At 40.7% G+C, this 24,039-nt stretch overlaps 2 protein-coding genes across 3 annotated transcripts; one reads left to right on the plus strand and one right to left on the minus strand.

Moving 5' to 3' along the window:
* Positions 1–293: 293 nt before the first annotated feature.
* CENPO (centromere protein O) lies at positions 294–19,058 on the minus strand. Its single transcript, XM_057741120.1, has 8 exons — positions 18,916–19,058; positions 18,486–18,593; positions 17,488–17,657; positions 5,237–5,354; positions 4,296–4,555; positions 3,224–3,395; positions 2,279–2,445; positions 294–432 (listed from the first exon to the last, which is right to left on the minus strand). The coding sequence occupies exons 2-7, from the start codon at positions 18,529–18,531 to the stop codon at positions 2,309–2,311; spliced, it is 903 nt and encodes a 300-aa protein (XP_057597103.1). The 5' UTR covers positions 18,532–18,593; positions 18,916–19,058; the 3' UTR covers positions 294–432; positions 2,279–2,308.
* Positions 19,059–19,076: 18 nt separating this feature from the next.
* Positions 19,077–22,473, plus strand: PTRHD1 (peptidyl-tRNA hydrolase domain containing 1). Of its 2 annotated transcripts, none has more exons than XM_057741121.1 (2): positions 19,077–19,328; positions 21,722–22,473. In XM_057741121.1, exons 1-2 carry the CDS (start codon positions 19,077–19,079, stop codon positions 21,890–21,892), a joined length of 423 nt encoding a protein of 140 aa, XP_057597104.1. In that variant the 3' UTR covers positions 21,893–22,473. The 2 variants fall into 2 exon arrangements, 1 of the variants encoding a protein (XP_057597104.1); XR_009054625.1 differs by lacking the exon at positions 19,077–19,328 and adding an exon at positions 19,345–19,725 and having other exon boundaries at positions 21,722–21,859.
* Positions 22,474–24,039: the final 1,566 nt, after the last annotated feature.

A 24,039-nucleotide genomic window follows, 5' to 3' on the forward strand; every position in this document is an offset into this window, starting at 1 on the left:
TTCATTTGTTCATGGATGCGTGAGCTCTGAGGGTGGCCATACTATTCCTCGGTGTGCCTGTAGCTTCCCCAGAGAGTAGGGCTCTTAGGCATAGTACTGGAACAATCCTTCCAGAGCCCTAGTTCTGACCAGCCCTCCTTCCCCCAGAGAGGCCATGGCCACTGTGAGCAGGAAGGCACCAGAGGTGGAACCAGGCTGCTGCCTTTGTGCCTGGCTGGGAACACAAGTGGGGCAGCTCTGCTTACAGTGAGGGCTGGCACCTGCTCTGCTCCCCAGCTAGAACTTGGAAGCAGTGCTTTTCATTCTGAAGACCTGCTTGTCTCTGTGGTCCGAGTTAGGTGAAATGGTCCTCGTCCTGATAATCTTGAAAGGTTCTTCTGGAACCCCAGTCACCTTAGTCATGAGAGCAGAAAGTGCAATATTTCCTTTTACCTGGTGGGAGGGAGGGAGGGAAAGGGACTTTTATTTCTGAAAGAAAAATATATAAACAGATCTTCTACATTTATATTTTTAATTTTCTGTTAAAAAAACACTTTCCGATATTGCCTTGCCTTTTGAGCTCTTGCTACAGTCGCCTTTGCTACTGCTTTAAAAGAGAATTTACAGGTATTGATAAAGAACAAGACTGTTTTATTAAAAGCTTTATTCAACTTGAATGTGATTATTGTGAAAACTGTGTTAATAGCCCTTATCTGAGAACTGCTTTGCTCCCTCCCACACTGGTTCTCACCACGTGCCTGGAAGGCAAGAGCTTAACACGAGACCTCACTCTCTTCTTAAGCCGCTTCCTTCCAAACAGTGGTCCGAGCTAGCTTGACCATCCTTCTGCACTCCGCCCAGACTTAGCTAGGCTCCCACACCTGCAGGCTGCTGCATGGCCATCAGGTCTTGGCCTTGAGCAGTAAGGGTAATAACGACTCCTATTTATAACTGGGCCAAGGTGGGGGACAGAAATTAAAATGGCATGATGGGACATCCCTGATGGTCCAGTGGTTAAGACTCCGTGCTCCCAATGCAAGGGGCACAGGTCTGATCCCTGTTTAGGGATCTAAGATCCCACATGCCGCCAGTGCGGCCAAGAAAATAAAATGGCACAATGATAGGTTTTCACATCCGTGCACTGGCCCTGCACATACTCCCAAGCCAAGGAACAAAAAGCACCAGCAGAGCAGAGGCCATGGTTAAAAGAAGTGGTACCCTAATCAGACCAGGAGATGAGGAAGACAAGTGTACAGCTGGGGCCTGGAGCTTGCAGGGGAGAGAAGACGTAAAGGAGAGGGGTCCACTTCTCTTTGCAATGATCACGTTATAAGGAAACTTCTGATCATGCTTTTTTATAGCTGACTTAATACATTTCGTGCTCTACTAACATGTTTTATGAAACGACATTAGATACATGGAACCCCGACTGTTTTATCCATAGTACTTTCTCACACCATATTCTTTGTAAAGCACTGGCCTAGAATGTTCCAAACCAAATATTAAACATACTTCCCTTCTTAATTGTATGATTCATGTCATACCCTAAACCTAGAGTGTTCTAAGAACTTTCTTTTCAAAAGTCACAGGTAGGAAAATGAGGCAAAATTACTTCAAGTTTTCATAAAAGCTAGAAATACTCAATTGAATGGTATATACTCCCTCTTTCACAAAATGCCTTCTATTACCCCACAGACCACTCTGTGATTTTCAGCTAAAATATATGATCAATCTCAAAAGAAGAGATATTCTTGAGCATTATAACAAGTGACCAGGCATCACAGAGAACTGTCCAAAAATGCCAGGGTCTATAGACTCAAACTTGCCCTCAACATGAGGTGGGTGTCTGTTCTCACTGCAAGGATGGTCCCCAGGCAAGGAGTCTAAGCCTTTCAACAGTCTTCAGGACTTCCCTGGTGGTGCAGTGGTTAAGAATCTGCCTGCCAATTCAGGGGACACGAATTTGACCCCTGGTCCAGGCAGATCCCACATGCCACGGGGCAACTAAGACCATAAGCCACAACTACTGAACCCCGTGCACTCTAGGGCCCATGTGCTGCAACTACTGAAGCCCTCATGCCTAGAGCCCATGCTCTGCAACGAGAAGCCACCACAATGAGAAGCCTGTGCACCGCAACGAAGAATAGCCCCCACTCACAGCTAGAGGAAAACCTGTTCGCAGCAATGAAGACCCACTGCAGCACCCCTACAACCACCCGCAAGAAAAGAAAAACAACAAAAAACCCCACCAGTTTTCAGTTCCCAGGACCTTTTGCCTGCCACTGTGGTCATTACTCACTTCTGATGTGTTTCCAATGAAAATAATATTCTAGGAGACCAGGCTTATATCCAACTTTTCTCCTTTTCTTGCAAATGAAGTAAACACTTGATGTAGGGGCTTCGTAGAAAACAGATTTTCATGGACTGCTCGCTGTTCTTCCCATGTGGTGGATAATGCATCCGCCCCTTAAAAAAGATAGAATCTATCAATCTCATTTACTGCAACTGTAGGACTCAGAACCTGGATCACTAATATTCTGGACCCATGTAATTTTTTTTTTTTTTTTTAATTTGGTCTGGAACTGAGAGGCTTGCCCCTTACTGGTCCAATGAAATTTTGAGACCAGAAACTTAGACTCTGCCCAGAGAAATCTAAAACCTGTGATGTGAAACCTGCAGCAGCATCAAAATTTCTGCCTCATAAAAACATTTTATCCTTTTCCTCATTATTGCCCATCACATTACTATGGTACATTTAACTGAAACAAAGTCACAACAAATGCAGCCATCCCTGAAAAATTCTCATTTAGAGAACAGTCTCTGGAGAGCTAAGTACATGCTGACTTGTCATGTCTACTTGGCTTCACAGTGAAACAAGTCTTGGCTCTCTCCACCACAGCGACCCTGTGATGCAACCTCATTAGCTGTCTCTCTAAGAGGGGTTTCCAATGAAAACAAACTGTAAGCTGAAAGAACTCTGGCGGAGTTGGATGGAGTAAAGAAGGAAGGAAAACTAGGATAAGTATGTTTACTACTTACAAAGAGGAGAGGAAAAATTGGTAGAAACAAGGAAGATCTTCTTGGTATCTTACTGTCTTTGTATTTTTCTGTTCATAGTACATAAACAGAAGAAAGTGTCTCAAGAGGTCCAACTGATATAGTCTCACTGTTTCACCCTGTTTCAATCAACCTGACTAACCCAGAGCATATTATAATTTCTTCCTGGAGACATCCTTTCTCTTACCTTGATAAGTAACAGTGACGTCAGTTGGAAGGGTTGTTGTGAGGTCCTTAAACAGCAGTCTAGCACAAAATGGGAAGGACTGGCCTTCTGGCTCCACTTTGTAAGTAAATGACAGCAAGTTGCACAGTGAGTTTCTCTGCAAGGGCCCAGCCAGAAAGGCTGCAAAGTCATTCTAATGAGGGTGGGGATCAAAAGAAACACAAAGTATATGACAGTTACAGCTCCTAGGCAGTGAGTGGTTATGATGCTTCAGACATGTCTACCCGAAACAGGGCCCATTAATTAAATCCCAGAGAAATAAATGAAGGACAGAGAAAGGCCTGAAAAAGGGACAAATGATAGAGATGTATAAGATAATTAAGAGCTGGTAGCAGCCTAGAAGGCCTGCAGGAAGCACTAAGTAAATGGCCAGGGGCTGGGGATACAGGGAAGATACTATTTCTGCCAAGCACTTCACTGACTTCATACATATGGCTGAGATGCTTCATGTCTGCATTCACATATCAATTTAAGTTTATCTGACAACCAGGAGCTTCATAGTCATTCCAAATGCATAAAGAGGGAGATGCTAAGCTTTTAAGAGTCACTTATTTCCTATTTACATTCATTTCCTGTCTACTTTTTTCTCTTTTTACCTCAACCCTAAGCTCAACTGCAACCCTAAGAAGGTAAGCTGGAGGCAAAGACAGACAGTATTGCTCTATGGTATCTCAGAAACCATTATTCTGCTTTGCACCTATCCCCAAGGTTCAGCAGGACACCTGGCACATATTAGGTACTTTATAAATCCCTGTTGAATTAAAAGCATAGCAACTGTACCCTACCACTTTGTGAGGGGAAGGAAGGGTCAAGTATAAAAGCCTGAGAATCACCATTCATGAGTGAATAATCCCTTAACATCATCCAAAGTTTCAACAGAAGAGAAGGTGGAAAATGGCTTGTATATGAATAAGAAACAAGCATTAGAAGGACAATGGTCAAACATCTGGCCCAGAGTTACAAAAGAACATGTCCCTTTTTTTCCTTTTAAGCTTACCTGGGCTCACAAAATGCATTACAAGATCACAGATACCTGAAGTCGATCTGCCTGGTACTTCCTCCCAGAGTAAGCATTTAGGTATTCGCAGAGAGTGAACAGGAAGTGCTGAATATCAGTCTGTAAGTATTTTGCAGCTATCTCCTCTAGGGGAATGAAGACTGGAATCGAATGGTGATGTATCTGAGGTGGTTTCTTCATGACAAGGTCCACAAAATAGGAATCCAGCAGGTTCCCCTCAAAAGCAGTGCTGATGCAGACACAGACTCCTCGGCTGGTCAGTTTCCCACTGATCCCTGAGACAGATAAGATGATACCTTAGGAGATGGCAGGCAAAGGCAGTAGCCTATTCATCTGTGCATCCCAGTTTCCTCAGCACTGCCTAGTTAGACATCATGCGCTCAAATGCTCATTGAATGAATGTCCAGCTCTTTCTTCTCACTGACTCTGGCTCACTTTGAGTTTGCGTCGATAAAACCACAGAAGAACGGTGGGAAAGATAAAGGATCCTAAATATTAAACTACTGAGGAAGAGATTTTGAAATTTCCATTTTACCTATGCTCCTTTTTTTCTAAGTGTCAATTTATGGCAGTCCCCAGTTCTTCCCAAAATCCTCTTATGATACAGATAATAGGTAAATAAATCCTCATTTTAATGGTGAAAGAGACTTGAGGGGTTCAAACTATTTGACCAGTGGCATAAAGCCAGCAGTAAAGGAAGTCCTAGCATACGGCCTAGCACATGTCAAATCGCTAAAGTGAATAGTCTAAGCCAGCCACTAATCAACCTTCTGCTGCACAGAGGCCAATCTTGTATGTAAAGTTGCCTATGAATAGCAAGCCAGCTTTGTGTGTGTATACTGAGGGGGGCAAAAAGCAATGTTCATGAAATAAGTCCAGTACTTATAATACATCTTACAAACTAACTCACTAGAGACAAGAGACCCAGACTAAAACAGGTCAGAAAAAAACTATACCTGTAAAATGATATGCCTGCAGGATGGCTTTCATGTTTTCCTGTTTTCTCTCCAAAATTTCTTGCTCAGTAATCTCTAATGTTTGGTCAGGTTCTGCATTGGCAGTAGATACTTTAACCTGCAAAATATGTAGCAAATCAAACTGGGTACAAAGGGGCATAATAAAAGTCCAATGCCCTTGCCCACCTGGAAAAAATTTAAATGTAGACCATTTTTTTATTATGTAATGAATCAAGAAATGCTACAGCGGCCAGCCAGCTGGTGCTATGAATTCACAGTAGAGGAAGAATCTTGTGGTAGGAATCAGAAGTAGAAATTATGCTGGCCTGAACAACAATGAATGTGGCTGGAATGGACAGCAGTGTGAGAGGAGAAAGAAAGGGATGTGAGAAAAGTCTATATTGTGAGAAAAAAAACAGCTGCAAAGAGGCAAGGCTGGGAAAGCTAGTTTGCGTCAGACTGTTGTAGGCCTTCAAGTGCCAAGATGATAAATACTGACTCTAAGCCGCACACTACGAGCTATGGCCCAGTAGATCATACAGACTAACTCTCCCTCTGAGGCAAACACACAAGCTGGATGAAATACCAAAGAGATATAAGCAAGCATGCAAGTAAGCAAACAGAAAATGGCCCAAAGGCATTATCAGAGAATCACCAAAATAGCCAGACTGAAGATTAAAGATAAATGCTCTGAAGTTAGCTGGGATTTCCTGAGATTTCCCCCTCAGAGCATTTGCTGATTTTTATCACAAGGCATACAGGCCAAATAGAAAGCTGCAGGCTAGAATTTGTAGCTGTCTCACCATGCCAGGGAAACAGAAACTGGAGATCAAGGTTACCAGAGCTGCCTTCCTATAGGTCAAGCTATAGAGAAGGAAACCCAACATTCTGTGTGCAATTTGCCCTCCAGGCACTTGCCAAATCCTAAACTGCCTATGTGTGACTGGGTACTTAGAAACGAAACAGAAAGAAGCTGCTGAAAGTTAAAAAGCTAAGCAGAGACTGTGGAGATCAGGGCCTGCCAAAGAAGAGGTACCTTGATATACCAGATCCCAACACACGCAAGCTTTCAAGTGAGCTCCCCCAGCACCCCCGCTAAAGGACTACACCCTGGGAATAAGGGCAAACCAGAAACAGAATACCTCAGCTGGATTAAGGTGATATGCCCATACGCTATATGCCTGTCAGAAAACAAATGAAATTCTTTCTGGAGGAAGACAGCATAGTTCAGAAACCATATATTTTTTCATATAATACCCATCATTCAAAATAAAAAAAAGTCAGGGAAGAGGAACAGATGGCTGAAAACCAGGAGGAAGAAGAAGACAAAAGAAGCAGATCCGAGGGGATTCAGCTATTTGAGTTACCAGGCATAGTCATTAATATAGATTAAAAGATGAAGACTTCATACCAAGGGCTGGAATCTATTAAAAAGAATCAGATGACAACCCTAAGTCCAAAAAACACAGTAACCAAAATTAGGAATTTAATAGGTTTAAAAGCTGAGTGGACACACAAGAAAAGTGGAAAATAAATAAATTTTCATATCTAAATTAGAGCAAAGACATAGACAAAGGTCACCGTAAAAACAAAACAAAAACTCCACACATGGGAGCCCCAGAAATAAAGAATGAGGCAGATGCATTATTTGAAAAGATACTGGCCAAATTTTCCAAATAAATGAAAAACAGCAAGTAATTAATTTAAAGAGTGCTACAAACACCAAGCAGGATGAAGAAAGAAAGTTAAACCTAGCCACATTACGATATAAAACTACTAAAACCCAAAGACAGAATCTTAAAAGCAGCCAGAGGAAAAAAGACACATTATATTCAAACCTTATAAGACTAATATCTGACAGAAACTATGAAACTAGAAGACAATGGAAAAATATATTTAAAGTATGAAAGAAATTTCAATCTGTAATTCTATACCCAGCAAAAAATACCCCTTTAAACATGAAAAATATAGTGAAATAGGGTGTTTTCAGACAAACAAAAATAGAGAATTTACTTCCGGCAGACTTACACTGAAAGTAGTACCAAAAGGAACTACTTACATTGAAGGAAAATAATGCCAGATGAAAATATGGAAATACAGGAAGTAACAAAGAGCACTGAAAAGGATCTCTCTCTCTCTAAAGGCATAATGACTGTACAAACAATAAAAGTGTTTCATACAGCTTTAAGTATATGTAGAATTAACATATGACAATAACAACATGAAAGGTTGCATGTGTGGAAGAGAAAAGGTGTTAGAAGTTTCTAGTAAGTATCCAGAAAGTGATAAAAAGTATTAATCAAAATATATTCTAATAAGGAAAAAAAGCAAATCAATCAGTGTGATACACCATATCAACAAATCAAGGAATAAAAACCACATGATCATCTCAATAGAGGCAGAAAAAGCTTCTGACAAAATTCAACACTGATTTATGATAAAAACTCTCCAGAAAATGGGATAGAGAGAACCTACCTCAACATAATAAAGGCCATATATGACAAACCCACAGTAAACATCATTCTCAGTGGTGAAAAACTGAGAGCATTTCCTCTAAAGTCAGGAACAAGACAAGGGTGCCCACTCTCGCCACTCTTATTCAACATAGTTTTGGAAGTCCTTGCCACAGCAATCAGAGAAGAAAAAGAAATAAAAGGAATCCAAATTGGCAAAGAAGTAAAACTGTCACTGTTTGCAGATGACATGATACATACACACAAAATACTAAAGATGCCACCAGAAAACTACTAGAACTAATCAATGAATTTGTTAAGGTTGCTAGATACAAAATTAATGCACAGAAATCTCTTGCATTCCTATACGCTAACAATGAAAAACCAGAGAAATTAAGGAAATGATTCCATTTACCATCGCAACAAGAAGAATAAAATACCTAGGAATAAACCTACCTAAGGAGGCAAAAGACCTGTGCGCAGAAAACCACAGAACACTGATGAAAGAAATCAAAGATAACATGAACAGATGGAGAAATAGACCATGTTCTTAGACTGGAAGAATCAACGCTGTGAAAATGACTATACTACCCAAAGCAATCTACAGGTTCAATGCAATCCCTATCAAATTACCAATGGCATTCTTCACAGAATTAGAACAAAAAATTTTACAATTTGTATGGAAACACAAAAGACCAAATAGTCAAATAGCCCAAGCAGTCTTGAGAAAGAAAAATGGAACTGGAGGAAATCAGGCTCCCTGACTTCAAACTATACTACAAAGCTACAGTAATGAAGACAATATGGTACTGGCACAAAAACAGAAATATAGATCAAAGGTACACAATAGAAAGCCCAGAGATAAATCCACACACATATGGTCACCTAATTTATGACAAAGGAGGCAAGAATATACAATGGAGAAAAGGCAGCCTCTTCCCTAAGTGGTGATGGGAAAACTGGACAGCTATATGTAAAAGAAAGAAATAAGAACACTCCCTAACACCACACACAAAAATGAACTCAAAATGGATTAAAGACCTAAATGTAAGACTGGACACTATAAAACTCTTAGAGGAAAACATAGGAAAAACACTCTTTGACATAAACCACAGCAAGATCTTTTTTGACCCACTTCCTAGAGTAATGAAAAGAAAAAGAAAAATAAACAAATGGGACCTAAGGAAACTTAAAAGCTTTTGCACAGCAAAGGAAACCATAAACAAGATGAAAAGACAACCCTCAGAATAGGAGAAAATATTTGCAAACAAAGCAACAAAGAATTACTCTCCAAAATATACAGACAGCTCACGGAGCTCAATATCAAAAAAACAAACAACCCAATTAAAAAATGGACAGAAGAGCTAAGTAGACATTTCACCAAAGAAAACATACAGATGGCTAAGAGGCACATGAAAAGCTGCTCACCATCATTAATTATTAGAGAAATGCAAATCAAAACTACAACGAGGTATCACTCACACTGGTCAGAATGGCCATCAAAAAATCTACAAACAATAAATGCTGGAGAGGGTGTGGAGATAAGGGAACCCTTTTGCACTGCTGGTGCGTACATAAATTGGTACAGCCACTCTGGAGAACAGTATGGAGGTTCCTTAAAAAACTAAAAATAGAACTAGCATATGACCCAGCAATCCCACTAATGGGCATGTAACCAGAGAAAACCATAATTCAAAATGTACCCCAATGTCCACTGCAGCACTATTTACAATGGCCAGGACATGGAAACAACCTAAATGTCCAGTGACAGATGAATGGATAAAGATGTGGCACATATATACAATGGAATATTACTCAGCTATAAAAAGGAATAAAAATGGGTCATTTGTAGAGATGTGGATGGACCTAGAGTCTGTCATACAGAGTGAAGTAAGCCAGAAAGAGAAAAACAAATATCGTATATTAATGCATATATGTACAATCTAGAAAAATGGTACAGGTGAACTTATCTGTAGGGCAGACACAGAGACAGACGTAGAGAACGGACATGTGGACACGGGAGGTGGGGAAGGGGAGGGTGGGACGAACTGGGAGATTAGTATTGACATATATACACTACCATGTGTAAAACAGACAGCTAGCAGGAACATGCTATAAAGCGCAGGAAGCTCAGCTCAGCGCTCTGTGACAACGTAGATGGCTGGGACGGGCAGGAGGTCCAAGAGGGAGGGGATATAGGTATACACATAGCTGATTCACTTCACTGTACAGCAAAAACTAACACAACATTGTAAAGCAACTATACTCAAAAATAAATAAAAAAGGACACATGACAGAATTTCCCCTATCATGTATCAAATCTTCTTATAAAGTTATAGTAGTAAGACAGCGTAGTACTGAATATTAACAAAGGGACAAGCAGATAGACCAAAAAGAACAGAATAGAGATCCTGGAAAGAGAGATCACAAATAGAGATCACACATATGGAAACCTGACACATATGACAGAGCTGGCATTACAGATCAATAAAAGAAGAGCAGATATTGGCACAAATCATTGGCTATCCATTAGCTGAAAAAAATGATAAAGTTAGATTCCTACCTCACAACATATCCAGAATTAAATTCCAATTGGCATAAAGACCCTAACTATGAAAAGCAAAATATAAACGTTTTGGGAGAAAATAGAGGACAATATCTTTATGAGCTAAGAGTCGGGGACATTTTCTTAAATTAAGACATAGAAATTATAAACAAAAAAGAAAAGCTGCATATATAGGACCATATAAAGTTTAAAACTGTATACATCAAAAGATACTATAGGGACTTCCCTGGTGGTGCAATGGTTAAGAATCTGCCTGCCAATGGAGGGGACACAAGTTCAATCTCTGGTCTGGGGAGACTCCACATGCTGTGGAGCAACTAAGCCCGTGTGCCACAGCTACTGAGCCCGTGTTCCACAACTACTGAAGCCCACGTGCCTAGAGCCCATGCTCTGCAATAAGAGAAGCCATTGCAATAAGAAGCCTGCGCACAGCAACAAAGACCCAACACAGCCAAAAATAAATAAAAGGTAAATGAATGGAGTATAACCTGTAAAAATACTGAATCACTATGTTGTACACCTGAAACTAATATAATATTGTATATCAACTATATGTCAATAAAAAAAGAAATACCTCCAAAAATAAAATAAAATCAATGAGAAACTTAAGGAAAAAAAAAAAAGCAAAAATCTGGTAATGGCAACTTAAAAAAAAAAAAGATACTATAAAATAGTAAAGAGACAAGTCACAGACTATCAGATATTTGTACCACATCATATCAAAGAATTTTCAGGCATAACATAATTTAAATTCCTAAAAATCAAAAACTTAAAGACAAGCCCAATAGAAACAATGAGTAAAGGAAGAAGTAGGCAATTTACAGAAGAAAAAGCCTGAAGGCTAAGAAACATAAAAATACGGTCAACGTTTCAGAAAATCAGGTGTTCAAATTTAAACAACCAACCACCAGACTGGAAAAAAATGAAAGTCTGCCAATTTCAAGTACTGGGAAGGATGCAGAACAATGGAAACCCTCATTACACCGATAAAAAGAAACTACAAATGGCACCACCATTTTGGAAATTAATTTCATAACAAAGTTGAAAATGTGCACATTATTCCTAGGTACACACTGGAAATATTAATATTTGTATGTTTTTCAATGTAATCCTGTATATAAGTTAAAATGAACAGAGCTACATGTAATAACCTGGACAGTAAACATAATGCTAAACTTAAAGAATAAAAAATAAAGTATATTCTAGTAAAAAAAAAAGCATGTTTTCTCGAGGACAACCACTAAAAGAATGCTAAAAGTATGTATAATTAACAAGCTAATGGAGAAGTGGAATAATAAAAAAGATCAATCCAAAAGGTGGCAAGAAAGGAAAAAAGAGAAACAAAGAACAAATAAGATAATAATAACACTGTAGACTGAGATCCAGATATGTTAGTAATCATATTAAAAGTTCATGGACTGATGGATAAAGAAGATGTGGCATATATATATATATGGAATATATATATATATATATATTCCATATATATATATAATGGAATATTACTCAGCCATAAAAAGGAATGAAACTGAGTTATTTGTAATGAGGTAGATAGACCTAGAGACTGTCATACAGAGCGAAGTAAGCCAGAAAGAGAAAAACAAATACCCTACGCTAACACATATATATGGAATCTAAAAAAATGGTACCGATGAACCCAGGCACAGGGCAAGAATAAAGATGCAGATGTAGAGAACAGACTTGAGGACACGGGGTTGGGAGGGGGTGAAGGGGAAGCTGGGATGAAGTGAGAGAGTAGCACTGACATATATACACTACCAAATGTAAAATAGATAGCTAGTAGGAAGTTGCTGCATAACATAGGGAGATCAGCTGGATGATGGGTGATGACTTAGAGGGCCAGGATAGTGAGGGTGGAAGGGAGTCCTGGGAGGGAGGGGATATGGGGATATATGTATAAATACAGCTGATTCACTTTGGTGTACCTCAAAAACTGGCACAAGAGTGTAAAGCAATTATATTCCAATAAAGAGCTTAAAAAAAAAATGGATGGAAAGAAAAACAAAAGTTCACGGACTGGACTTATCTGGTGGCACAGTGGTTAAGAAACTGCCTGCCCACTTCTCCAAAGAAGACATACAGATGGCCAAGAGGCACATGAAAAGCTGCTCAACATCACTAATTATTAGAGAAATGCAAATAAAAACTACAATGAGGTATCACCTCACACTGGTCAGAATGGGCATCATCAGAAAATTTACAAACAGTAAATGCTGGAGATGGTGTGGAGAAAAGCGAACGCTCTTGCACTGCTGGTGGGAATGTAAATTGACACAGCCACTACGGAGAACAGTATGGAGGTTCATTGCAAAACTAAAAACAGAACTACCATATGACCCAGCAATCCCACTGCTGGGCATATACCCAGAGAACACCATAATTCAAAAAGACACATGCACTCCAATGTTCATTGCAGCACTATTTACAATAGCCAGGACATGGAAGCAACCTAAATGTCCATCAACAGATGAATGGATAAAAAAGATGTGGTACATATATATATACAATGGAATATTACTCAGCTGTAAAAAGCAATGAAACTTGGACATTTCAAGAGACATGGGTGGACCTAGAGACTGTCATACAGAGTGAAGTAAGCCAGAAAGAGAAAAACCAATATCGTATATTAACACACATATGTGGACTATAGAAAAATGGTACAAATCAACCGGTTTGCAAGGCAGAAATAGAGACACAGATGTAGAGAACAAACATATGGACACCAAGTGGGGAAAGCAGGGAGGATTGGGGGGGAATTAACTGGGAAACTGGGATACCAAATAGTACACTCTAAACATATGCAGTTCATTGTATGTTAACTGTATCTCAATAAAAGTTCTTTAAAAAAAAGAAAAAAGAAACTGCCTGCCAATGCAGGGCTCACACATTTGATCCCTGGTATGGGAAGATGCCATGTGCCGCAGAGCAGCTAAGCCCATGAGCCACAACTACTGAGCCCATGTGCCACAGCTACTGAAGCCCACGTGCCTAAAGCCTGTGCTCCACAACAAGAGAATGAGAAGCCCACGCACCACAAAGAGTAGCCCCCACTCTCCGCAACTAGAGAAAACTGGCGCATGCCAACGAAGATCCAATTTATTGCAGCCAATAAATTAATTACTTTTAAAAAAAGTTCATGGACTAAATACTTTAATTAAAAGACAAAGACTGCCAGGCTGGATTAAAAATGTCTAACTATGTACTATTGGGTTGGCCTAAAAGTTCGTTCTGGTTTTTCCGTAAGATCTTACAGAAAAACCCAAACGAACTTTTTGGCCAACCTAATACAAGAACAAGAGCTGTTGTAGTTATACTAATATTTGACAAAGTTGATTTTAAGGAAAGACGTTTAACTAAAATAAAATGGAACATTTCATAATGATAAAAGGTTAAGTCAACCAGAAAGATATAACAATCCTAAAGTTGTTTGTACCTACTATACAGCAAAACAGAATGAAAGGGAAAAAAAAGTACAAATCCACAATCACAGTGGGAGATTTCAACACATTTATCCCAGTAACTGATAAAATAAGTTGACAGGTAAATTAGTGAGGATATAAAATATTTGAACATCATGATGAACACATCTAGTCTATTTGATATATAGAGAGAATATAGTACCCCAAAATGCAAAATTCACATTTAATGCAGTTGGAACATATATCAAAACTGACCACATGCTAGGTCATGTTCTTTGATCACAATGGAATTAAACTATAAATCAGTAACTTAAAAAATTACTAACAAATCCCCCAATTTTTAGAAATTAAGCAATATATTTCTAAAACAAACCTATGAAACAAAGAAGATATTACAATGGAAATCAAAAATATTTTGAATTGAAATAATAAAAACATGATATACCAAAACTTGTGGGATACAGCTAAAGCCATGTACTATGAACTGAATGTTTGTGTCCCTCAAACTTCATGTTGAAACCTAATGCCCAATGTGATGGTATTTGGAGGTAGGGCCTTTGCGAGGTGATTAGGTTATGACTGGGGAGCCCTCGTGAATGGGACTAGTGCCCTTATAAAAGATGCCAGGGTGGTGCAGTGTTAAGAATCTGCCTGCCAATGCAGGGGGACACGGGTTCGAGCCCTGGCCTGGGAAGATTCCACATGCCGAGGACCAACTAAGTCTGTGTGCCACAACTATTGAGTCTGCGCTCTAGAGCCCGCACGCCACAACTACTGAAACCCGTGTGCCTAGATCCTGTGCTTCGCATCAAGTGAAGCAACCACACTGAGAAGCCCATACACAGCAACAAAGAGTAGCCCCCACTCACAGCAACTAGAGAAAGCCCCCGTGCAGCAACCAAGACCCAACACAGCCAATAAATAAATTAATTAAAAAAAAAACAAAGACATGCCAAAGAGCTAGCGTGCCTCTTCCGCCATATGAGGTTACAGTGAGAAGACCACAATCAAAGAGGTAGTAAGTCCTCAGACACTGAATTTGCTGGTGCCATGATCTTGGATTTCTCAGCATCTAAAACTGTGAAAAATAAATATTTGTTGATTATAAGTCATGCAGTTTATGGTATTTTTGTTATTGTGGTCCATATGGACTAAGATTCTATGCTTAGAAGGAAATTTATAACCTTAAACACACACAGGAAAACAAAAGACTTAAAATACAATAAGCAAGAAGATATGCCATGTACACTGACTGGTAGACACAATACTATAAAGATTTCAATTCTCTCCAAAATCAGTGCATAGATTCAGTGCAATTCCAATCAAAGATGTAGGAGGCTTCTTTTTGGAAACTGACAGCCGATTCCCAAATTTATACATAATTTGAGGGGCTAAGAATAGCCAAGATAACTCTGAAGAACACCTAAACTATAGGTTCAAAACTTCCAGTAATAAACCTCCGGTACCAGCAAAAACACAAGCAGACCATTGGAACAGAACAGAATCCAGAAACGGGGCCACAGTGGACCCAAAGATCCACTGTAATACAATGGGAAAAGAGTGGTCTTCAAGAAGTGGTAGTGAGGACTTCCTAGGTGGCGCAGTGGTTAAGAATCCGCCTGCCAAAGCAGGGGACACAGGTCTGAGCCCTGCTCCAGGAAGATTCCACATGCCACAGAGCAACTAAGTCCGTAACCCACAACTATTGAGCCCATGTGCCACAACTACTGAAGCTCACATGCCTAGAGCCCGTGCTCTGCAACAAGAGAAGCCAGAGCAATGAGGAGCCCGTGCACCACAATGAAGAGTAGCACCCGCTTGCCACAACTAGAGAGAGCCTGTGTGCAGCAACGAAGACCCAATGCAGCCAATAAATAAATAAATAAATAAATACTTTACTTTAAAAAAAAAAAGTGGCACTGGATATCCATATGGAAAAAAACAAGAAGTATGACCTCTATTTCACACCATACACAAAAATCAATTTCAGAGGGACTGTAATTCGGAAAGTAAAAAGTAAAATAAAGCCTTTAGAAAAAAACACAGAACATCATCATGATCTTAGGTTAGGCAAAGATTTATTAAAAGGAAACAAGAATGGTAAGCATAAAGTCAGATTCCTAAATCAAACTTCATTAAAACGAAGACTTTCTTCTCATCATTAGAGAGTGAAAAGGCAAGCCAGTCTTTAAAAGAAGGTTCAGAATACAGATACACAACAAAGAATTCACATCCAAAATGTGTAAAAAATTCTACAATTTAATGAGAGATATACAACCCAATAAAAATTCTGCAAAAGTCTTAAAAAGTTTACAAGAGAAGATTTTCAAGTGTCCAAACAGGTACTTAAAATCATTAGTTATTAGGTGAACACGAATTAATTCACAATGATTTACTCTTACACTCTAACTAGAATGACAAATTCTTAAAACTGACAATTCCAAGTATCGATCGGTAAAGACGCAAAACCATGAAAACCTTAGACACTGTTGCTAGGAATGTAAAATTGGTACAATAACTTTCAAATACTGTTCCACAGTATTCACTAAAGATAACCTGCATAACCTGTGACCCAGCAATTCAACAGAAAAGAACATATTTTTACATCAAAAGACAAGAACAAGAATGTTCACAGCAGCATTATTCTGAATAGGCCCAAAGTAAAACAACCCAAATAACCCAAATGTCACCAACAGTACAATAAGTAAATAAACTGTGGGATATTTCTAAAATGGAATAATTATATAGCAGTAAAAAAGAATGACCACAGCATGCACCAATATGGATGAACCTCACAGAGATAACATTCAGCAAAAGAAGCCCGACATAACAGTTTATACTTTTTAAATTTACATAAAGCTCAAAAACAAGTAAAACCAATGTATAGTAACACAAACCAGAATAGTGGTTACCTTGAGGGAAATGACTAGGAGGATGTAAGAGAGAGACTTCTGGGGCACTGTAAAAGTCTACACTTTGATCTGTGTGGTACTTACCAGGGTGTGTTCATTCTGTAAAAGGATCTTCAGATTTGGGCACTACATATATACGTGTGTGTGTATACATATACTTTTTTTTTTTACTTTAATAAAAAAGGAAAGGGGGAGGGAGGAAGAGAAGAAATGGAGGAAAGGAGGAACAGGAAGAGAGGGAGCAAAGACAAGAAAAAGGAGGCTGATTTTAACCCATGGGCAATGAATGGTTACTGACACTTTGAGCAAGGAAACTTGTAATTCAATGAAAACTGTAGTGTTTTATGAAGATTTTCAGAATTTATCTAAGTATAAATACTAGAAGAGAACGACCTAGCATAATCCTGCCATCTAAAACACCTGGTAAATATTTAGGACCCATGGAGGAGCACAAAGACAATCTAAACAAGAATTTGACAGATTTTACTAACTGAACCTGGGCTAGAGAGAAAGCTGAAAAGAGGGAAGAGTCAAAGTTTACTATGAGGTTTCAAGCTGGTTTATAGAAAGATGGTCTTAACAACAAAAGTACCGATGACTCAAGTCAGTTTGGGATTGAGCTCACAGGCTCATGTCTATGAGGGCAGGTTTAAGAGACTATTATGAAGAGTTCGCCTGGCCCATTAGTAATGCCTGCCAATTGTTAGCTGATATTGATATCAACTGACTGCACAGGTTTGCTCACTTGAGGGATCAAGGACTGAAATTGATTCCAACAGACCACAGGTAAAACACATCATACAAATTTGCTAATTCCCAGATCACATTTGTTTTTTACACTCTAGGAGAGCCTGCCAACATCGATCACCCGTCTACTCACTCTAGCTTGACGTTGTTTCACTTCAGCCCTCAGCTTATCTCGCAGACGTCTCAGTTCATGAATCCTGGTTCTAAGAGCACTTTCCACTGCCTGCGTGCTCTGTGGCTCTTCCAATTTTTTACGGGATCTGCTCACTTGAGTCTCTAGTCTTTCCAAGTGAGCTAAGACACCTGAGGGAAGTAAAAAGGGAATTTCACAAGAAGCTAAGGATTTCTAACCCCAGGAACAGGAAGCACTTTAGAGAACAGAGGGTGACCCTTTCCCCAGAACTCTGCAGTCAGCTAAACTAAACTGTAGAAGCTGGCAACAATTTATAAAACAAGAGGAGCTGACAACAGAACTCAATGATCAGCAACCTCTTAGGCTGAATACTGAGCTACAAGCAGTTCCTGATCAGGACACTGTTCAAAAAACACATCATGTGAACGTAGCTAATCTCAGTTATCTACAATAATAGTGACCTAGATGAAAACAGGGTCACCAAATTCACTGATTCTTGCAGAAATTTTTTTTTAAATGGAGCACTGTTTTTTTGGTTTTACGCATGTTTTCCCACAAGTGCTAATGCATAACTATTTGGATTCAGACATTCACAGAGGCTTAAAGAAATACTCTGAAGCTCTTAAAAGTATTAGGAGCATAGGACTATAAAAGCAGACTATAAATGCACACTGAAAGGAACTGTTCACCAATATTACTGGGCATTAGACAGGAAAACAAGCTCACCAACAGAAATTAGAAATTCAGAGGTAATCTCAGATCCTAAGAGACTGATTAATACCAATATAGTAAAGGTCACAGTTTTATAATGCTAATCAACTCTAGAAATGAAGCATTTGTGAACATTTCCTACATATTAACACACGTGTCAGATCCCTTACTTGCAAAGCATGTAAAGAATTAAAGCATTTATTTAATATTTCCTATACATCGGACACGCGCTAACTGCCTCACTTGAAAAGCTGTAGTAAGGGGGGATAAGGCGACCCTTTGAATACCTCCTCTGGACTCGCCGCCTTGACTTGGAGTATTCGCCAGCTCCATCTCCTCCTCAGATTTCCAAGAGCCTTCTTAGAAAGCTGTCCAGGCACCCGTAATAGGACTATCTTTGGGGGCAAAAGAAAGGGGCAAGAATCGATCCACATTCAGACAAACCCAGACAAAGGGCAGGCACACACAACGCAGGCACGCACCGTGCGCCCCGGACACCCCAAGTGTCGCTAGGGCTCCCCTTCCCTGACCTGCCCGATCCGTTCCCCGGGGCCGAGTCGGGGGCGTCCACGTCTACCTCCCCGTCCCTGGGCGCTCCCGAGGCGCGGCGCCTCTGGTCCAGCCGGTCTTTCTTGCACACGGAAGGAGCTATAAGAGGCCCCTCAGCCTTCCACCTAGGCACGGTCCCGTCCGCCACTGGGTCTTAATTTCCCTTACCTCCTCTCCTGCGGATCACTCAGGCCACAGCGGAGCGTTCCCGCCGTCCTTGCCTTCAAAACCAAGCCAACCGGTCCCAGCGTGCTTTGCGGTCCCAGCGTGCTTTGCGCTCCCACCGTACAAAACCATGGCGGCGCTGAGGGACCCTCCCTAATCCCGGCATGCATCGGGGGGCAGGCCTGGCCTTTCAGTTGAGCAGGAAGATGGCGGCCTCTGGCGCAGAGTCGCAGATCCTGGTACAATACTTGGTATTACGAAAGGATCTATCACAGGCTCCTTTTTCCTGGCCGGCGGGCGCACTGGTAGCGCAGGCTTGTCACGCAGCTACCGCTGCCTTGCACATTCACCGCGACCACCCACACACGGCCGCTTACCTCCGGGAGCTGGAGCGCATGCGCAAGGTGGTCCTCGAGGTGAGGTCCGGGCGGAGTGGGAGGGGCCTTGAGCACGTTGAGACCGGAAGTGGGTGTGGTCTTGAGTCCGAGGGCTTAACTTCATGGAGTGGGTGTGGCATTAGCGGGGAGGGGTGTTTGAGTTCCAAGTTTTGGAAAGGATTTGGGGGTTTGAGCCATTGTCCAGGGAGCCTTACCTTGGCTGGGTGGGGCCTGACGGTGTGAAGAGTGGACATCGGGCCCGTTATAAATGCTTCCCGCACCCCTCCGGTCTTACCCGCGTCCCCCTTAAACGGATGCCTGTGAGGGCGGTGGCTGGTGGAGCGACGCCCGCCTTTCTGCTGCCCTGGGCCGGCCTTTTAATGGCTGCGCCAAGAAGTGCTGTCCTTATTCCTCTTCGCAACACCGATCCAGAAGGGTAAGGACACGGGGTTCCTCATTGCAAGTGAAGTCAAGCTGGAGCATTTACCTGAATCTGACGCCAAATTATTTGAAAATGAATGTGAACCCTAATATAATTTGAAACTAACCTCAGAGGTAAGGTACATTTTACAGATGGCCAAACATATCTTACCCTTACCTTCTGTCAATTCTGCCTCTGGAAACGTAACCTAACAAAATAACGAGATGCACCCACGGAGCGTTGTACAAGGATATTCATAGGAGCATTTTATAATAGTAAAAAAATGTGGAAATCACTAAGTTTCCAGTATGATGAATTGGCTAAACTTATGCCCTTATAATGGATTATTATGAAACTAGCATAAATCATGTTTTTGGAGCATGTTTAGCTGGCGTGGAAGTGTGCTCATGATGTGAGCACGCTATAGTAGTACTCTATATAATTGTACTCTATAATTGTACTATATTCAATATACAAAATGATCCAAATTTTGACAGGAAAAACTAAGGAAATATATCCAAATATTAAGTGGTGGGTAGTGGAATTTTGGTGATTTTGTAATGCTTCTCTCTCTCTCTTTTTTTTTTTTCAAATAAACCTGGCGGGGAGGGGTTGGGTAATTCCTTCTTGACCAGCTGGCAAAAACACGTCATTTTTCAAGAGAAAAATTGCTGTTGGGTAACGAAACATCAAATAGTAACCTGTAGGAAAATGTCTTGAGAATCTGTAAGTAGGCAGAAAAGAAACAGATAGCTTTTCCTTTAGATTCTTTTTATAGAACTTTTATAGGAAGGCTTCAAGAAATCCTGTGGTTCAGACATCCCCCACTCCCTTGCTTTCAGGCAGATAAAATATTTACCCCTTTTCTCAGATGAGACATCTGAAGCCCGCAGAGATTAAGTGACTCCTCTGAGTTTAAAAGACATCTCATGATTCTGTTGTTAGCTATGACTCAAGAAAGGGACTTAGAAGTCACTGTTGATTAAATGTGGTGGTGTAGCCATAAAGAACAATAAAATATGACAGTGCCAAGATTAACTCCATTTACTGGGTGCTTACTGTGTGTCAGGCACAGATCTGAGCCTAATTTCACTGAATCTCACTACTACTAGGAAGCATTATCATCCCATTTTGCAATAAGGAAACAAACGTTCAGCGAAGTCACAGAACTTACCAAAGATCACACAATCAGTAAGTGGTAGAGCAAGGGTTTGGACTCACTCTGACTTGTACTATGCTGCTCCTGGTGCTGAAGAAGGAGGGAGGGGAACTCTGCATTCTTCTTCAGCATGCCCAAAGGACTCAATAGAGTAAGAGTGGTAATCCCATCATCCTCTAATTTGATAAGACAAACCTCTAGTTATCTTAGTGGCTTCTGCCTTCATAGGCAAAAATATATACCTTATGCAACATAACACATTAATTATCTTAATTTTCTGAGTGATATCTTTTCTATTTCCTGTCGTGGGATTCAGCATGGGTGACAAAGATGATGAGAAACAATTTCAGAAGGGCACTGAAGAATAGTTTGCCCACCCTTAACAACTAGGAACTATCCCGGCAAAAAGAAAATCCTTCCAGGTTTGTATGGGCTAGGGTGGAAGTAGGAGGGAGGTGGAGGTGATATGATTTTAGAAATCCTTCTGGTAGTCAACTCTTAAAGTCAGAGCTGGCTGAGGGATCAGGGATGGCTGTTTAGGTACCAGAACTAGAAAAGGTATAAAGCGTAATTACTGACAATGCATTCCCTCAGCATCTCAAGAGGGGAGAGAAAAATCCCTGTTTTATAAACAGGAATATTAAGCCTCTCCCCACTCCCACCCCTTCAGAGAGTGAATGCCAAATGGAGCAATGAAGCTGTTGCTTCTAGAGACATGCTCTACACCTCTTTCTTTGGTAGAGCTGTTCCTCCACTTTCAGTTAAGAGGAGCCCCCCTCCATACTTTCTTTTTCTCTTTGCCTTTCGTCACTTCCCAAATGGACTCTTCAGTCTGTATTCTGCTCCTTGTAGGCTCCGGATGAGACTACATTAAAGTTGCTGGCAGAGACGCTACAACAGAAGAACATTGACCACAAGCTGTGGGTGGAGCAGCCAGAGAACATCCCCACTTGCGTTGCTCTCCGTCCCTACCCCAAGGAAGAAGTGAACCAGTATTTGAAGAAGTTCCGATTGTTCAAATGACTGATGTTATCAATTGCTTTGAAGTGTCTGAATATTAGCCGGATCCAGAAACTGCATGCCATCCAACCCCAAGCACCATGTACTCTTTTCAATGGCAATTCCCTTTTCCCTTTAAATTATGGCAGTTTCTTGAGGGTCAAACACATGTTCATATTAAAGTTGTCATTAATAAGTATTTTTAATTATTAATAAGTTCAGCTGGGAAAGTAGGTGAGTAGCATATGGGTCATTGTTCAAATTAGAAGATTTGGTTAGACTCCTATATAGGGGTCAAGGAAATGCCCTTATTTTTTTGTTAGGAATAATAGTATTCTTCCAGTCACCCAGGTTTAAAACTTTTCCTTTGAATTCCTTATTTCTTATTCACATCCAGGTATTGTAATCATTGAATCTAGGACACCATCAACTTTAAGATACACCATTATTTTACATGTTGTTAAGAAAGAAGAAATGCTGCCAATTAAGTTGAGATTATAAATATTGAAATATAGGAATATATATATAAATATAGCTATATATCTGTAAGATTTATTTCAATTTCAAAGATGTTAAAATTTATTTGATTTAGTAAAATATGTCAAGTACTACATCTAGTTTCTTGTAGTTTCCAGCGCCACCACCCTGAATCGGGCTCTCATTGTGCTCATGTTGCACTGGTCTGCTCACCTCGTGTATCCTGCTTACAAGGCAGCAGACATTCTGCTCCCAGGTTATTATGGGATCACTAAGCACCCTTTTCAGAATAGGCTCCAACTTGCCCATGGAATAAAGTTGGGATTCCTTAGGCCCTCCACATTTATATTTCCTACCTATCTTTAAAGGTGAATCTTCTATTCCCTTATCCAAACTAGATATATCAACAGAGACACTCCAGTTGTTGCCCTCCAGTCTCTGACCTGGGAGTCGAATGTTAATTCTCTCCCCCTCCCTTTCCTGCCTCTGGACTGAAACTTTCTGGCTCAAGAACTATTGATCTCGGGTGGCCTTGGCCTGCAGTGGCTTGAAGTGGGGTTTCAGCTCCCGGTCAGTGATTGAGGTCAGGTAGCGGTGGTGAGAGCACCAGTCACCAGACCAGTGGTCAGTGACAAGGCCTTGGCCCTACGGCTTTGCAGAAAAGAATTCCCACAGAGATGGAAAGTAGTGAAACAAGTAAAGTATTAGGGGAAAAAGGGAGCAGAATATGTGTGGATAGACACATGGGCGGGCTCAGGGGGAGTCGCGCCCTCATGGCAGTTTAAATCACTTACATGGGGCATTTCTTCTGTGTTTCCTTTGACCAATCATTTTGATTTGCCTGGTTCAAAGTCCATATTTGGTGTATCTCAGGATTTTCCCGTGTGTGTGTGTGCATCTCTTAGCCAAGATGGATTCCACCAAAGAGGCCTATGGGTAGGCTTGGCCACTTGGCATCACTCCCCTTTTGACCCCCAAGGAGGCTTTCTGTGTATGTGTTCGAGGGAGGTCTGCTGACTTCGAGAATGAGGAATATGTGGTCTCTTTTCTATCTGGGCAGGGCCCAGCCTACTCTCCCATTTGTCCTGTTATTCCTGTCTCAGAGTATCGGTCCACAAGAACGAACTCAGACTGTTGGCCCTGGGGGCCCATCTGTCTCCTGCCTCACTATCACCGTCATAAAGTCTTACGCAGCCTAAAATGATAGCTTCCTTCTCTGAACATCTATTATAACACTCTGTAAGAGTGCTTAAAATATTTATAAATATTTGGAGACATCTACTGAAATTACTTGGACATGTGTGAAGCAAAGTTTATAAAAGGGTCATTTATTCAACAAATATCTGTTGCGTGGCTATTGTGGCAAGCTGTACTAAGAACTGAGAATATAGAGATGAATAAGACAGTTTTGCCCTCAGGTAGTTAAGAATCTAGTGAGAAGAGAGATATGTGGATAATAAAGAGAGAAACATACAAGGTAAAATGGGTACACTCCCCCCATCTCCCACCCCACTCCCTCTAGATAGCAAGACTGGCAAGATACTAGATAGGAAGATTTTCCTTTATAAGAGATAGTTACTTGAAACTAGGAGAGTGGATAGCGTCTTCCAGGGAGAACTGGTAGAGTGCTGAGGGCAGGACCAACTCCAGGGAGCCTAGTGAACAGAGTCTGAAGGGAGAGAGAGCAATTGAGT

This window comes from Hippopotamus amphibius, chromosome 7, assembly GCF_030028045.1.
Source record: "Hippopotamus amphibius kiboko isolate mHipAmp2 chromosome 7, mHipAmp2.hap2, whole genome shotgun sequence".
Lineage (NCBI taxonomy): Eukaryota > Metazoa > Chordata > Mammalia > Artiodactyla > Hippopotamidae > Hippopotamus > Hippopotamus amphibius.